The sequence below is a fragment of the Nuphar pumila genome, chromosome 5 (genome assembly GCF_984573655.1).
Source record: "Nuphar pumila chromosome 5, dmNupPumi1.hap1.1, whole genome shotgun sequence".
Lineage (NCBI taxonomy): Eukaryota > Viridiplantae > Streptophyta > Magnoliopsida > Nymphaeales > Nymphaeaceae > Nuphar > Nuphar pumila.
This window is the reverse complement of record NC_143253.1, coordinates 112,264,942-112,280,890: the sequence shown is the minus strand read 5'-3', so window position 1 is coordinate 112,280,890 and position 15,949 is coordinate 112,264,942. Positions and strand designations below refer to the sequence as shown.

Genomic DNA, 15,949 nt, shown 5'->3' with positions numbered 1-15,949 from the left:
CAAAAAGAGGGGCACAATTAACGTTATATGACCTGAAATTAAGAGGGAGGATATCTTGAAATGTTGGACCATTAAACGGGCCATGCATGAATGTTGGACTGGGTCAAGGTCGACTCTAATGGCTAAGGTTGAGTTGGTCAAGGATCATAAGGTCAACATCCAAGAATGACCATGACCAAATCAAATAAAATTTAGTGGGGTCAAGCCGAACCAAAACCTAAACCTAAACCCTCTCAAATCCAAATCCAAAGTCTAAAGTTCAATTATGACCATGATCATGACCAAACCAAACTGGGCCGAAAACCCATACGGTTGAGTTGGTCAAAGCTCGTAAGGTCAAACTCTAAGCATGATGATCATGACCAAACCAAACCAAACCAAACCGAGTCGGGGCAAACCGAAACCTAAAACTAAACCTAAACCTAAGCCTTGCCAAATCCAAATTCAAAGTTAATGGTCCAAAGTTTAATTAACATGCCCCTCACTATTTAAACTCAAGTAAAGTTCTCACACTCTTCAAGGTGGGACTAACTAAAAGGAATAAAACCACTTAGGTAAATGTAAGGTAATGAGTAGGCATTACTAGGTTCTAACTTAATAGTTTTGAAACAAAACCCCAACAAAATATGACTCCACAAGTCAAACCAAGTTTGACTCTTTACCAAAGGAACTCAAGAGGAGGTGAGTCGCCCAAATGTGGATGGACCCAACAGAAACCCAACAAATTCGATCACTGGACAATCTGATTCAATACCAGGCCTGTGGGAAGAGATGGTATTCTGTTCTGAGCAGAAACCCAAGGCAGGATGGTGCATAATATGTTTCTCATACAACACTTTGTCATGATGTAATGCAATCTACGTATCTTTCAATTTTTATGTTATTAAGTGCCTATTGCAATTTGATTACATCATCCAAATAGATTAGCCTTTGAAGGCATTGGTGAGAATTTTGGTTAATATTCAAGTGGGGGATGCCATCAAAGTTTATAATGCTGATAGCAGCTCTATATCAGAGGTTCATGGAATTTCTGGAGTTGTAGATGCACATGATGCATGATTCAATAAAAACATGATCAGAACAAGTCAACATATGTGAAAACATAAAGCAATGACTTGTTCAGGGCTTCATTGAGTGTCAACCTTGCCATCGCACACCCCAACACCCAGAACCACCAAATTTTTTATTGGGAGTTACTTTTCTTTGGGTTATCCTCGAAAGTGAAAGAAGCAGTAGCTTGCAAACCCTATGAAACAGATTGTTGTGGGTGTCTTGAATTTGGGACCTGCTTCAAAAATATTTTGGTGACCGTTCTCCCCCAAAAATAATCTCTCCTTTTTTTCATATTCGATAAATGTTGGTTGATCATATATTTCATTATAGTTATATGATTCAGAGTATCATTTCCTGTCCACACCTGCTGGCGCGGATGCTTCACTCTAAGGCGGAACGCTCCCCTACATCGTGGTGGCATGGACTTGTCAAGTTTTGTATTGGCTAGGGTTTTATTCTGTTTTAAATATGTATAGCCATATCCTTTTAAGAGTTGGGTATGAGAGTTTATTGAGAATTAATAATTTGAGCAAAACCATGTAAATCTCATGCTTCTATTGTTTATCTCCTCTTTATCTTGTTTCTGCTTTGTGTTTGTTTGTGATTTCCATAACACAGATACATGTAAAAAGGAGCAGTTCCATTGAAAAAAGAATTGATATTGCATAGAAATGAGCATATCTTCGTGGGGAAGCAAATCAACTTTATGCTGCTTTTTCCAACAACCCCATGAACACTGCATCACAATTCCGCACATCAGGTTACAGAAGGGATGCTTTATTAACAGCATTCTGATACTTGAGCACAAACTTTCAGTGTTGGTGATACAGAGATTTCAGGTACTTGCTTCAGTTTGGATACTGATTAGTAGAGAATTCAATTCAGAAAGTCTGAATCAGATCTTTATCGATGCTTTGTTTAAGCCTGATGAGCAAGTCCATCATACAATCGCAAAGGGGTTTGGCGTAGTGGGATGGAGCCTAAGCTGCTAGGTAGGCAGTCTAGGTTCAAATCTCATAGAGGTCACCCCCACAAAGTTTTACACTACTAGAACAATGACAGTAAGTACAGCAAGCAGAGCCAGCGCAGCTAGGTCTCTGATCCTGGTGGCGGTTTCTCCGTGTAAATATTAAAAAAAAACCACTGTAGGACTCACATAATTTCTTTACAGATAACCAACCCTTTAACACTTGAGCAGAAAGGTCCAGCAACCCATGTGATTACCATTGTTATACAAAATAAGAAGAATGAAATTGATATACATGGAGAGTTGGTGGAACTTCCGATTGCTGCAGCTTATCAGCAAAGTAGAAACCTTTCCACAAAAAATTATCAGCATTTCCTCTCAGAAGGCTGGTGAACAGCTAATTTTTACAAGGGCGATGAATCATAACAATGATTTTCAATTGTTTCTTGTCGTTGTGAAGCTCCTGTGCAGATTGCCCAACCTGATTAGTTAACTGCAAAGTGAACAAGAAAGAACAGGCAGTAGTCCCTTTTTCATCTTGGACAATGAGGCCTGCCATGATTCTCGTTGGAAATTTATCGCTTGTCTGCACCCTCGACAATGTCCTCTCAAGAACATATAAGTTGTTTCTTGAACAGCTGAACTCCCATTTATCCCAGGGACAAGAAATGCTTCAAATTTGGATTCTCTCCAGCTCCCGGTGTTTTTTGGTGTTGGCCTTGTCCAGCCGAGCTTTCCGTACAGCCTGTTGGATTTGCCTCTCATGCTCTTTGAGCATTTCATCAAGGTTTCCAGATGGAGGCAGCAGAGGTCCAGAGTAATGCAGTCTGTTCTTCTTACGACCATAGGCCTGTAAGTAAGCATGAGAATAATCAGAATCTCTATCTGCACTAAATTTTGTAATTTTTCATATTCCCGAGTTTGGTGGGGAGATGTGCACAACTGCAAGTGCACCTGCACACACACACACACACACACACACACACACACGAAAGGGAAAAAAAAAGACCAGTAGTTGCATACATGAACACACACACACATGCATGCTGAATGTATGATGACTTTAAAATTATGACCTCAGGTTAATTTAGCAAGTTAGGACCTGCACACATCGACGATTCTTTTAAGGGTAGTTATGACTTACTGTTGCTAATTCATTAGTTCTCTCATCCTTCTTATGAGCAGTTCCAGGTTTATCTAACAAATGGTAGTTCCATTGCTGCATTTCTGATGGATCAGCAGCCTCTAGTGGACTGTATCTGTTTAAAATCTTCTCAGACCAGTGCTGTTGGGTCCCTTTTTCTCTACCATGGTCTGGCTTACCATTGCTTCTCCCTGAGACTTCAGACGCTACATGAGGCATGCAAGATCTCTGTGATCTCAATTCTGAACCCGTTGAAGCCTTTGCACCCCTGCCACTGCCGCCATATACTCTTCCAGGAACCATCTGATTTTCACCATCCTTTTGCTTCTTGTTCCATCCTGGTCCATAACCACTGGGATGAATTAAAGGGCCAGAATGGTATAAGGCATTCTTTGAAGTTCCACGAGACATGGCCTTGGGAGGTTCCATGTGAAACCCAGAAACAGCATCATCCATTTCAGGATTATACTTCTCACTGTTGCTTTTAGGATTTGAATGACCTTGCCTCTTCTGAAAAGGGGAAAAAATATCCATCAGGAAGTCATCAGGAAGGCATATAAGGGTGACAGCAAAGGAAGTCTTCATTATTTATTAGATGAATTAATCTCTTGCACTTAACATTTTCATCTTTTTTATTCTACATAATTCTTTTTTTTTCCTTCTTTAATAGGCATAAGAAAGTACAAGATAAAAGTCATAATTCCAACTAATTACCGAGTGAGCTTAAGACCAACTTATGAAAATTAAGATGTTTTCTACACAACAGGTTAGTTGCTTGAAAGACCGACTCAAAGCAAATGACTAACAGATTAACTGAAAAAGTACCTGCATTGTTGATGATCGTAAACCAGCATTTGCATCTGATTCTCTAGGTACTCTACTTCTGCCATCAGGTTCATGGGTGTTTCCACCAGCAACTCTCTGCCTGCAAGTAACAAGGGTAAGAACTAAGAAGTGGAGAAGCACAATTAGTAAATAGGCTAAAACACATGACATAAGGTCTTCACTCAGTAGAAATCACAGCCAAGAACTTATTCTTTTTCTTTTCTAGGAAACACTTTAGCCTGAAGAAAGAGAACATGCCCATAGGAACTCAATTTGAAAAAGGTGTGCACACTCCACAAGCTACCAGACCTTTGCTATTCCTAGAAAGAAATAATGGTGCTTTATAAGTTCAAATCTCTGACTTAGGTCCACGTAGGATGAACAGCGAACATGCCTTTTCCACTGAATAAAAACTGAATTGGGGTCCAAGGGGTTTTTTTGAATTCAGGGAATTTAGTGGAATTGGATTGCAATTCCACAGAATTCCTTTATCCAAACACCCCAGAAAAGGTGACTTTGGATATGGAGACATCAAGCATTACTGGTTTCTAACGTGTCAGCCATACCATTAACAGCCTTCCAAACAAATATAAACTGGCAGTACTTATGAAACATGGTGGAGCACATAGATTTTGGTGCATCAACTTTTACTAGGAAGTAGCAGGATAGGAAGGGCCAACCCCATGTAGAAGGAATAGGATTTGATGGAAAAGCAGCAAGAATCCTTCTATGGAATTGTCAAACTGCTCAAGATTATCAGTTCTTTCAGCCAAAAAAAGAAGTTTGAAAAGTGTGAAAGGATCAACAAGCTGAGTTGAAGTTTGAAGATTGAAAAAACTGACAGCCCTTACAACATCCAAAGACACCTTGTTTGCCATCACATCATGAACATGTTTACTTTTATTAAAAAAGTCATTCACTAATATACATGCATAGGGAGTGTTTGTACCTTCTAGATTCCTCATCACGAAGTTTAACATCAAACTCTTTGGTTGGTGGATATTTTGGCAAGCTTGATGGATCACAAGCAAGTGGCTTTGTTGTGAAATACTGCAAGGAGTTAACAGAATGTCAAGCATTTAAAAACCATAGATCTCTGCAAGCCAAATGCAAACCAGGTAATAATGGTGCACAGAAATTGAAACAATGAAAGAGATAAGCACAAACAGAAAGAAATGATGCCAATATACAAACCAAGTTGTGGCACCAAAGAAAAAAAGGAAGATTTGAAGAAACAAATGATTAGAATATTAGCTTCAGAAAGAAAATATTTCCAAATTTGCAGGTGAATCCAGGAAAAGAACACAAATAAATAATCAAGATCATAAAATGAAATAGTTAAAGTTAATGACACAATGTTGACTGTATCCACAAAATGTCATGATGTGTCCAAGTATTGTGTCATGTTGACACGGGATAGCATGCTAAGTGAAGTGTCCGTGTGACATAGATTATGAGTAAGTTAGAAACAAAAATCACAAACCCTTGCCGATTTTTGCCTACATGAACTCAGGTTTGACAAGTTGACCATGAGTCATGAAAAGTTTAAATAAAATATAGGAGCTTCTTCAAGCTAACTGTCTACTGAGATCCTGCCATATCTGAACTGGCATGGTGCAAGCTAGGACAACCAAAGGGTCCCTAAGCCAACTGCAACATTTCAAAATTTGTCTGCTACCACAAAACACATGCATGTACATATTTGTCTCAAGGACCGAATCTCTGGAGTTGCCTTTAACCAAAGTACATGAAAGTAGGGCTGGTAAAAGAACCAAGCAGCTCGCGACTTGGCTTGGTTCGGCTCATCACAAACTCGTTCATGATTGGTTCGTATATTTGGCAAGCTGAGCGATGAGCAGCTCGTTTAGCTTAAATGAGTTGAGCCCAAACACAGGGTGTTGGGCTTAGCTTGGCTTGGGTGAGCTCGTATAGATAAAATATATACATATTTTATGTGTTAATTTTAAACGTAGTCTGTAAAAAGAAGAATGCATAAAATATATATACAAAGAGAAGGATGCATAGAAAATATATACATAAAATATGAACTATTAACTGTATTATATAAAATATATATTTTACGTGTAATATATAAAAAATATATATTCTCTGTATAAATAACACAGAATGTTTTTACACAAGCCAGCTAATGTTCGACTCGTCTCGTTGAGGGATGAGCTGAGCTCAAGCTCGGCTAAACAAGAGCATGGGCCGAGTCACAAGCTCAATCCATTGGTAAAGGAGCTGAGTACGAACATGCCTATTCTGTTTGTTTGGCTCCTTTAGCAGCCTTACAAGTAAGTTTGAACAGAGACAAGCATCACAAAAAGATACAAAAAGAATAAGAAGAACCCAGACTAATGTTGACAAACAGATAACAGACAAAGATCATAAAAACAGAGAAAAATGATAGTAAGAAATAAAACTGACCTCACTCTTCAGTGCAGCAGTAGCTGTACCACGATCTGCTGGTTCTATAGCAAGAAGGGAATCCAACAGAGATAAAGCTGAAACAGGGAAATCCTTAAATGTCTCCGCAACACAACGCTTGTATGGATGTTGAGGTTTAAAGATGGTTGCATGTGGCAGCTTTGACTTTCTCCAGTAATCCTCTGATGGTGAGCCACAGAGCTTAAAGATCTTATGCAGCTGCTCCACCTAGAAAACAAAATAATGTCACAAGACAACAATCTCATGAACCACAAAACCATGATTGCGGTTGAAACACAAGTAATGTAGTATGTCAAGGCAACATAAACAAGCTAAAAAATATCAGAAACATGAAAACAGGTTATCAAGCATTAATTGTTACTACCAACTTGAACAACAAGCCAATGGAAACAGTACCTCGGTACGTCCTGCCATGATGGGCTTGCCTGCATGCAGTTCAGCAAGGATGCAACCAGTACTCCATAAATCAACTGCAACACCATAATCTGTTGCACCAAGTAAAAGTTCTGGAGGACGATACCATAGTGTCACCACACGGCTTGTCAGTGGCTGCTTTTGATCATGATTGAAAAAAGTCGCCAGGCCAAAGTCTGCTATCTGTAGAATACCATTGTTATCAATCAGAAGATTTGAGCCCTTTATATCTCGATGTAAAACTCCCCGGCTGTGACAATGCTCAAGCCCAGACACTAGTTGCTGCATGTAGCATTTGATCTGCCAATTCCAAATTTTAGATACAATCACAAAGCTCATCTATATGCAGGAAAATCTGAAAGCATTAGCACTCATGAATGTAAAAAGCAATGAGTATATGCCTGTCAAAGCAAAAGGAAAAGAACATTACAACTAGAATCATTACCTACCTGTGGCTCCGTGAACTTGACACCTGGAGTACCAGCAAGACCAGCAAGATCATGTTCCATATACTCAAAAACAAGGTACAAGCTGCAAGACATTCGTGATGTCACGAGCCCTTCAAGCTTCACAACATTTGGATGGTCAAGCCTGCGAAGGATGTGAATTTCTCGTGCCATAAAACGAACACTTTCAGGATCCATATTTACAAAGCGGACTTTCTTCAATGCTACAATTTTGCCTGTTTCAAGATCCCGGGCTTTATATACGTTACTGTAGGTTCCTTGGCCAATCTGTAATCAGGGGGTCACCAGATGCAAAATTAAGTTAATTATCCCATGGTTACAAAGCTCATTATGAGTCAAGCAATTGATATAGAAAAGCTAATAATCTTAAAACATCAGGGACCAATAATATTATCTTAATTTTCCTTGAAAATACTAGAAGTAATAAATCACATTCATAATGGTTTAAATCTAGATAATAAAATAGGAAAGAAAAATATAGCAGGTTGCATGATGGAAAACGAAAAGTAAAGGAAGAATCTTGATAAATGTCAAACATAAGTGGGCATTGTGTCACAAGAAATACTAAATCTGAACGTAGGCAAATGTAAATGCTTAAAAGTTCACATGGAAAATGATGTAACCAGATAAAATTTGGAGCTACAGAATATATATCCATATCACACTCTTTTCATTCTTCCCACTATTTTCTTTTTTCACATTTTTCTTCTACATCACTTGAGTTGACATTGTAAAGGCGACATATGCCATTTCAAATTTTAAGAGATTGTATACATTTCAGAGAAACTATTGTTCAGTTCAAAGGCAAGCTTACTCGGCCAGCAAACAACAACCATATCATGGAAAACAACGCCAATGGATATTTGGTGTTTGGCTAGTTGTGTTGGTGTTTGGCTAGTTGTGTTCAAGATGTCCAAAACAATTGTATGAAGCAACACCAAGGGACCTCATCTGGGCAAATCTTGAGCTAGTTTAATGAATTACATATCCACTTTTTGGCAGGAAAATCTATATAGATTTGAAAATTTCATTGTTTAATCTATACCAAAGTTAAAAGGCCAATCACTAATAGCCCACAAAAATACGTTTCAACTAAGCTATTGATGATTTGTCAAATTTATACACAATGTTCCAAACATTTAAGCCATGCAGTAACCTCTAAGCATGCAGATTGCCTCAATAAGCAAAGAACTCAATAAAATTCCATGAGGAGTTCAAAAAAATTTCAAAGAAAACCACAATAATACAAAAAATATATGCAAAATATTACAGTGGTAGACAAAGGAATCATTAAGTAGATGACTGTGTGTTCTGAAGAATCTAAACCGAAAAGCCAACGATGCCAATGTAGCAATAACCATAAGAACAAGTTTAATAGAAATTGCCACATATATGAACAGAAGAAATTGGTTAACCTTGTCTAGTTTCTCGAACGAATCAGCCCGGCGCGGAACCCACCCTTTGATAGCTTCTCCTGCCACCGATGTGAGCCAAGACGGCCATCCTGCCGCTAACTGCTCCGCCTCAATCTGATTCGGCACCTTGCCGACCCACAAGCCATGATCCTCATTCGCGGCGAGATCGACGGTGGAATGCCCCTGGTGCTTTTTCTGCGGCCTCTCAACTTGCGTTTCAACTGGAATCTCCGCCTTCTCAACCTTCTTCTCATCTGCAGATGAAACCGGGATCACCACGATGTTCTCTGCCGGCTTTACAGTTAGCCGTGCCTTAGCATCCCTATCAGTCGCAGCTTCTGGCTCTATCGCTACCTCCTCCTTCCGGGATAGACGCCGAAGCGACGCAGAGATCTTAATGGAGCCTCCGATCCCTCCGCACCCGCTGATCTCATCTGTTTTGCTGGATTTCGAGCAAATGCAGCCCATAATCATAAACAGCCCCCTGTTTCCTCACAGGCAACTGCCCAAATCAAGCAACTCTCTGAAACTATCGACCACCCACGATGCATCAAGCCAAGATTTCAGGCAGCATTCTTCCGAATTCCTCCCTAATTCTCGATATTCCAAGGCCTCAAATTCAAAGGATTCCCATCAGAAACCTCCACTACAAAAAGCCCATACCAACAAACCTACGTTGCCCTTGCAACACAATTCGCCACCATTATAGAAAAGGAAATACTCTACATGAAATCTCCAAAATCGCGACCAACCAATGAAATCTACATCAATCGCCGATTCTCTCGACAACCAACTTCATGAAATCCACGGATAAACATGACCATCCAATCAAGGCCCAGAGAAAAAGGGAACACAACTTTGATTCACAACGCAACTTGTCCAAGCGCTATGAAAAACGGCATCTATGGGTTCGATCAATCTTTAATGGGTGGCCTCGCCCTCACTCAATGGCGGTGTCCTCTCTGTCTCCCTGCGTCTCAGAGAGGACAGTTGGCGATTAATTAAGGAAAGTAAGCCAGGTATAATAAGGAAGAGAAAGGGAAGAACAACGGAGAGTCGACTAGACCCAACTCGCTTGTTCTGGAATTTGGGTGGCCTTTTCGATTGGGGTTGTGTGGTTTTGCTGCTTGGAATGGAACAATGGTGCGAACTGTAACTCGACGGGTGCGACGGGGAAGGTTTCTCGGATCTTAAGCCCTAAAAACCCTCCCCACCTCACCTTGGCATCCCCGCCATCCTCTCTCTCTCTCTCTAGAAATGGGAAATTAAACGTTCTTTTATAAGTTCAAAGTTCCCTCCCTTTCTCATTTCTCCGCACCGGAAATGTTTGAATATGACAGCCTCAGGTGAGAATTGTCATTTAATTAAAGGGTTAACTTAATTTTGCACCTTTTATTTTAACGTTAAGTTGTTTAACTAAATGAAATAAACACAATAATTTCAAAAGGGAACATTTTTTAGAAATACGAAATTACTTTTTAAAGTAAAATGCTGTTTTACTTTTTAGATTAAGATTACAAAAACAACTCTACCTTAAAACTAATTTCAGAACCACCATTAGATTTGAGGACTTCTTGATCATTTTAATCAGTTAAATATTGCTAAAGTTAAAAAAAAAGTTTTACAATTAGATTAACGTCCTAATTAAAATTCAGTCCTACAGCTTTTACTTAAAAAAAAGTGAGACGGTTACATTTCTTAAAGAAACTCTTTTTATTACCTCTTATTCCAATCAGGGTAATAGTACAGGGGTTTACATTTTGATACTAATGAAGTTAGGGAGCTTCTAGAAATAATAGGTGTAAGCAGTATGAGCTTAATTTGACATTCATCATGGTTTGTTCAGTAAAGATGGCTTGTTTAATAAAGATTGAACATTATGATTTGGATCATGTTTTTCCTTTTTTTTTAATGTAAAAATATTAAATTTTGAGTTGTGAAACTTTGATACATTATGGGTTGTTGCTTTTTAAAGCCCTTGAAAAAACTACTTACATATGACAATCACATGATTCAAAGCCCATTTCCTACTAAACAAACATGGTAGACTACATGCATAAAGTGCAATCTAAAAAAAAGCCCTAAGCAAATATGCAAAGAATGTGATTCTACTCGATAGTTTCATACCTTCATTAGTATCAAATGTCCCGCAGTATGGTATATAGGTTAGGGGTGTCAACGGGTTGGTTTTACCTGGACCAAACCCTACAGGGTCCGGGTATGGTGACAAATAAGAAGATCCGATCCTCAGTTTGGACCCGAAGGTCCGATTAATACATGAACCCGGGTATGGTTTGTGAAATTTTATATCAGACTCAGGCCCAACCCGAGTTCAGATTAAGACCCACAAATTTTCAATGTAAAAATGATAAAAAAATACCGAAAATCTGGTTCAAGTCTGGTTTCACCTGAGTCCAAACCAAACTCGACCCGTTGACACCCCTAATATAGGTGGGAACTCTTGAACACCATATTCTCTTGCGAAAACTCATAGTTGCAAGTTTTATTTCATCAATTTAACCCCACAAATGTGTTCAATATGACAATTTGCTAAGAATCGGTTGGTTTCTTCTGTATTCTCCTAAGATTTCGTCTCAGGCATGATAGTTGATTCTTTTCTTTGTGAAGTTGCAGTTGATGGAAATGATACTTAGAATCTAAAAAGCTCTCATATACTTGCAGAGCTTGCACTGATTGGGTGCTAATGTTTTGCATAAGAGAATTTAATATTCATTATCTATTCGCAAAATATTTGTATAACCTTATTTGCCTATTTTTTTAGTGTCCGTGTCACCTTCAATTTTCGCTTGGGTGGGTCTATGTTGTCTCCAATTGTACTTTTGAAATTTTATTACTTATATATATATATATATATATATTGATGCAAGCATGCTAAATGCATTTTTTGTTTTTTTTCATAATTCTGACCCCATAATTGTGTTTGCCATGGTCGATTTAATAGAAATATATGTTCAAATCAAAATTTGTTGATTAAAAATGATATTTAGAGCCTAAAAAATTTACACAAATTTTAGACCATTGATTTTTTGAACCTTATATATAAAAACCTACCTATTTATCAGAAACGTTAACTCTAAGAGCTGGTCCCTATAAAATAGAGTAAGTAGATCACATTTGTATGGTTAGAATTTAGAAAAAAAATAAAAAAACTATTTAGCATGCTCATATATATATATATATATATATATATATAGAGAGAGAGAGAGAGAGAGAGAGACGGGAATAACTATGTGCCAACTCTCGCACGCATGAATGAGTCAATGAACCCCTGGGTCGGTGGATAGCGCTCGCCGCTAAATCTCATTTTTGCACGCATGAGGTATTTTAGTGTTGTCTATCATCCTCGATACAACAACGCTGGTGCGTCAGCAAGGGTTGGCAGCTACTCCCTTCTCTTTATATATATCATAGTCACCTGTATGGTTAAAGGTAATTTGTGGGTGAGGTTATTTCTACGAAGAGATTTTTAAAAATTGATAAATCTTGAAAAAATCTTAGGAGTTTAAAAAAATAAAAAATATAAATAATAACTTTTGTGTTATTTTTTTAAAAATATAAAGAAACATGTTTTAAAGGTTTTCAAATATAAAAAAAACAAAAGTATGAGAAATGCAAACTTAAAATTTGAAAATATAAAAAATATCAAAAAATATCATGATAATATTGTGATATTTTTTATTTGCCAATATTTGAAATTATTGCGATATATTCCTGGTATTATCGGCAACCTTGAAATTGCCGATAATATCAAGATATTTAAAAAAAAATGGGCGATATGTTATATGTATATCAGAGATTTTTCCTGCTTGATATTTTCCTGAGAAGGAGATTTGAGACTATGGGTGCAGGACAGTTTTAAGGTGAATTGGGCATAAAAATCCAACCCATTTGACAGTTTAATAAAGCCATCACTATGATGAGTACAACATAAATACCACCCTCTGGAACACGATAATCTTTCCTTTTTGGCGATGGCAGCCAAGCCAAAACCAATGCCACTGCCCCAACAGAATAGAGTAGTCCAAGCTAAAACTTGGGAGGCTCCCACACCAACTACTCGCTCCACCTGTCCAACAATGGCATAGCCACGGTCACCATGTGTACACATGAGTGACATGCATGGTCCTTTTGGCATCATCATAAAACCTTTCTCTGCTCTCATCTCTTTGCACCCATCACCATCTTCATCTTTGCCACTCCTACTCTCCTTTTTCCGTCTGCTCTTTTTCTCAACAAGCTCAAAACCCCAATCATGGGTCTGCTGCATCTTCTGCTAAACATGGTGCTACCACCAGCAAGCATGGTCATGCTGGCCTTTGCATGGCCATTCTTGGTGTTCTTGCATGCATGTGAATGGTTCTACCGCAGCTACACCAGTGAAAACATGGATGATAAGGTTGTCATCATCACTGGCGCTTCATCTGGGATTGGACAGGTATATATGTATGCATGAATGTGTGGTTGAGACTACAAATCATTTACTTTTATGCAAAGAAAGATTGAGATCCAAGATCGCTTACAATCCTTTTAGCAACAACATTAATCCAATTGGTGTTTGTTTCATAAAATAATCAACTTTTTTGGATCTTCAATATTCCTTGAGGTATCGCAATTTTGTCAGTGTTCTTTTTTTCCCCTCTCTCTCTCTCCATATATATATATATGTGTGTGTGTGTGTGTGTAGACAACCATTTGATGATGATTGTGATGATCACACAGCACATAGCGTACGAGTACGCCAAGAGGAGAGCAAACCTGGTGTTGGTGGAGAGGAGGGAGGGCAGGCTTCGTGGGATAAGGGATAGGGCAAGGGAGATGGGAGCAAGGCGTGTGTTGGTCATTGCTGCAGATGTGGTCAAGGAAGAGGACTGCAGGAGATTCGTTGGGGTGGCAATGTCTCGGTTTGGCCGTGGTGGGTCCCACCACCCTAAAACCCATTTTGATGAACATGGTCCTACATTACTACTATTGAAATTGCATTCATTTCCATGGATCAATGGACCAAGCAGGCTATACTAGACCTGGTTCATGGTAATTGAAAGCCTATAACCATGAAGTCGTAAGCACACCAAGCCAATGAGACATGTATAAGTCGCGAGCCAACCTAAATCCTACTTGATCGAGTTCTTATATTAACCTGAGTCCAAATTGGCCTTGTTCTGCTGTTCTGGTTGGCCTACATGGACACAACAAAAAAAGTTCAACTCCAACTTTTAACTGTATTCTTGAAGTCCAATATTTCTGTGTCTTTCTTGTGACAAGTTCATGAAGACCCATGTTTGAATTGGCTCCATGAATAAAGTTTCCTCTAGGGACTTGATGAGTTTGAAAAGTGGCGTCTGGTCTTTTAGTATTTAAGTGATTCAAACATGTAAACAATATGCCAGTTTAATTAATTGGGACTGGAACGCTTAAATAGATAGCAAATATCACTACAAGAAAAATGCTAATTAGCGACGGAAATTTGCGACGGATTAGCAAACGAATACTATTGGTCGCTAACATTTGAAATATTTTCAAAATTAGCGACGAAAATATTTTCGTCGCTAATTAGCGATGGAAATATTTCCGTCGCTAATTAGCGATGGATTAGCGACAACGTTTTTTCATCGCCAAAACACTAAAAAAAATGATAATTAGCGAGGGAATTTTTCCGTCCCTAATCCGTCGCTAATTAGCGACGGATTAGGGACAAAAAAATTCCCTCGCTAATTCCGTCGCTAATTTTCGATTTAAAACCGTCTCGTCTGAGGCGCAAAATTTTCCCTCCCCCCGTTCGAAAATTTTCTTCCCTCTGTTTTTCCACCACATAATATTAAACCGATTCAGAGAGATTTTCAATAAATGGGTGAAGTGCCACCAATTCAGGCCGACCAACATCTTCTCGCCTTCTCGCCTGGAAGGCCGTCTTGGTTTTAGATTATTAAAAAAAACGGCGGGAGGAAGTAAAAGAGAAGGGACTCGCCGGAGAACCTATTCCAGTCGGGATCCGGTCAACGGCCTCCGTCCCTCGCAATGACGGCCTCTCCATCTTCGGCGTGAACTACACCGTTCTTGGGAATGCGAGCCTCTCTGCGACCGTCCGATTTGAGCTTCTCCGACAAGAAGACCGCTCCGGGATTGACGGTGCACCTCAGAGATTCCTTCAGAGACAGCCAGATCGCGTGCATCGTCTCCTTCTCCCTCTCCTCCCGGCCAACCCTAGTTCTCATCCAAACATGAACTTGTCCCTCTCGTTCTTCCTTCGTGTGCTTCCTCGACGGGAAATCGAGAACTTTACACACTCAATACAAACATGAAAGTCGGTGAAATCAAGAGAATCAAGAATCTTACTCAACACAAGTCTTTCAATTCTTTGTTTAGAAATATAACCTAAACACTTGTGCCATAATATAACGAAATTTTCATTGGTTATTTTTTGTTTTGTACTACAAAAACTTAAATGCAAGGTTTCATTATATGAGGCAACAATATTAAGCAAATAGAGGTTATCAACCACAAATAAAGAACCGGCTTCAATAAGATTTGAATCAAGAAATAATTTAAATTTATTATTTTTAAATAAACAAGAATAATTATAACTGTCTAAAATAGAAATAAAAATTAAATTCTGCCTAAAAGACAACACAATAAATGTTTCTTTTAAATCTAAATAATTCTTAGCATTTAAAAGTAACCTAGATGTCCCTATTGCCTCAACTCAAACTGATTTGTCATTGCCCACATAGATGAATCTTTCAACATCAATTGACAGTCAACAACTTAGGCAACCCTCGACAGATACACTTATGTGAGTGGTAGTATTAAAATTCATCCACCAAGTGTGTTCACACCACAACAAAGCAGTGGATTAGCGATGACCACATTCCGTCGCTAACCGGCTTAGCGACGACTAGGCGACGAAAAGCTTACGTCGCGAAGTTTTTGACGCTAATTGGTGACGAAATAAATTCGTCGCCAGTTTTGTCGCTAATTGCGACGGAATAACGAACAACGTATTCCGTCGCCAATCCGCCGGTACTAAATGGCGACCTCGGCTTGGCGACGGATTCACATCTGTTGCTAAGCTGCCACTAGATTTATATGTATAGCGACGGAAAAATCCGGCGCTAATCCGTCGCAAACATGAAAAAAAATAAAAGAAATTATTTGAAAATTAAATATCGAGAATGGTACAATTTATATTTCCTGT

General features: G+C 38.8%; 1 protein-coding gene and 1 pseudogene across 1 annotated transcript; one reads left to right on the top strand and one right to left on the bottom strand.

Annotated features, from left to right (window-relative positions):
* Window positions 1-2,581: 2,581 nt before the first annotated feature.
* Window positions 2,582-13,024, bottom strand: LOC149838157 (putative serine/threonine-protein kinase At1g09600). The gene is made up of 9 exons (XM_090008199.1): window positions 12,693-13,024; window positions 8,737-9,178; window positions 7,304-7,588; window positions 6,837-7,154; window positions 6,420-6,647; window positions 4,939-5,039; window positions 3,990-4,089; window positions 3,161-3,674; window positions 2,582-2,905 (listed from the first exon to the last, which is right to left on the bottom strand). The coding sequence occupies exons 1-9, from the start codon at window positions 13,022-13,024 to the stop codon at window positions 2,694-2,696; spliced, it is 2,532 nt and encodes an 843-aa protein (XP_089864325.1). The 3' UTR covers window positions 2,582-2,693.
* Window positions 13,025-13,036: 12 nt separating this feature from the next.
* LOC149838156 (11-beta-hydroxysteroid dehydrogenase pseudogene) lies at window positions 13,037-13,776 on the top strand (annotated as a pseudogene).
* Window positions 13,777-15,949: the final 2,173 nt, after the last annotated feature.

Excerpts from the sequence above, each read along its gene's own strand:
- LOC149838157 (XM_090008199.1), bottom strand. The coding sequence starts at position 13,024 with ATGCAGCAGACCCATGATTGGGGTTTTGAGCTTGTTGAGAAAAAGAGC. Across the intron at positions 9,179-12,692 it reads TTATCGTGTTCCAGAGGGTG|CAAAACAGATGAGATCAGCG; the intron begins GTATTTATGTTG and ends CTCGAAATCCAG. Across the intron at positions 7,589-8,736 it reads CGTTCGAGAAACTAGACAAG|ATTGGCCAAGGAACCTACAG; the intron begins GTTAACCAATTT and ends CCCTGATTACAG.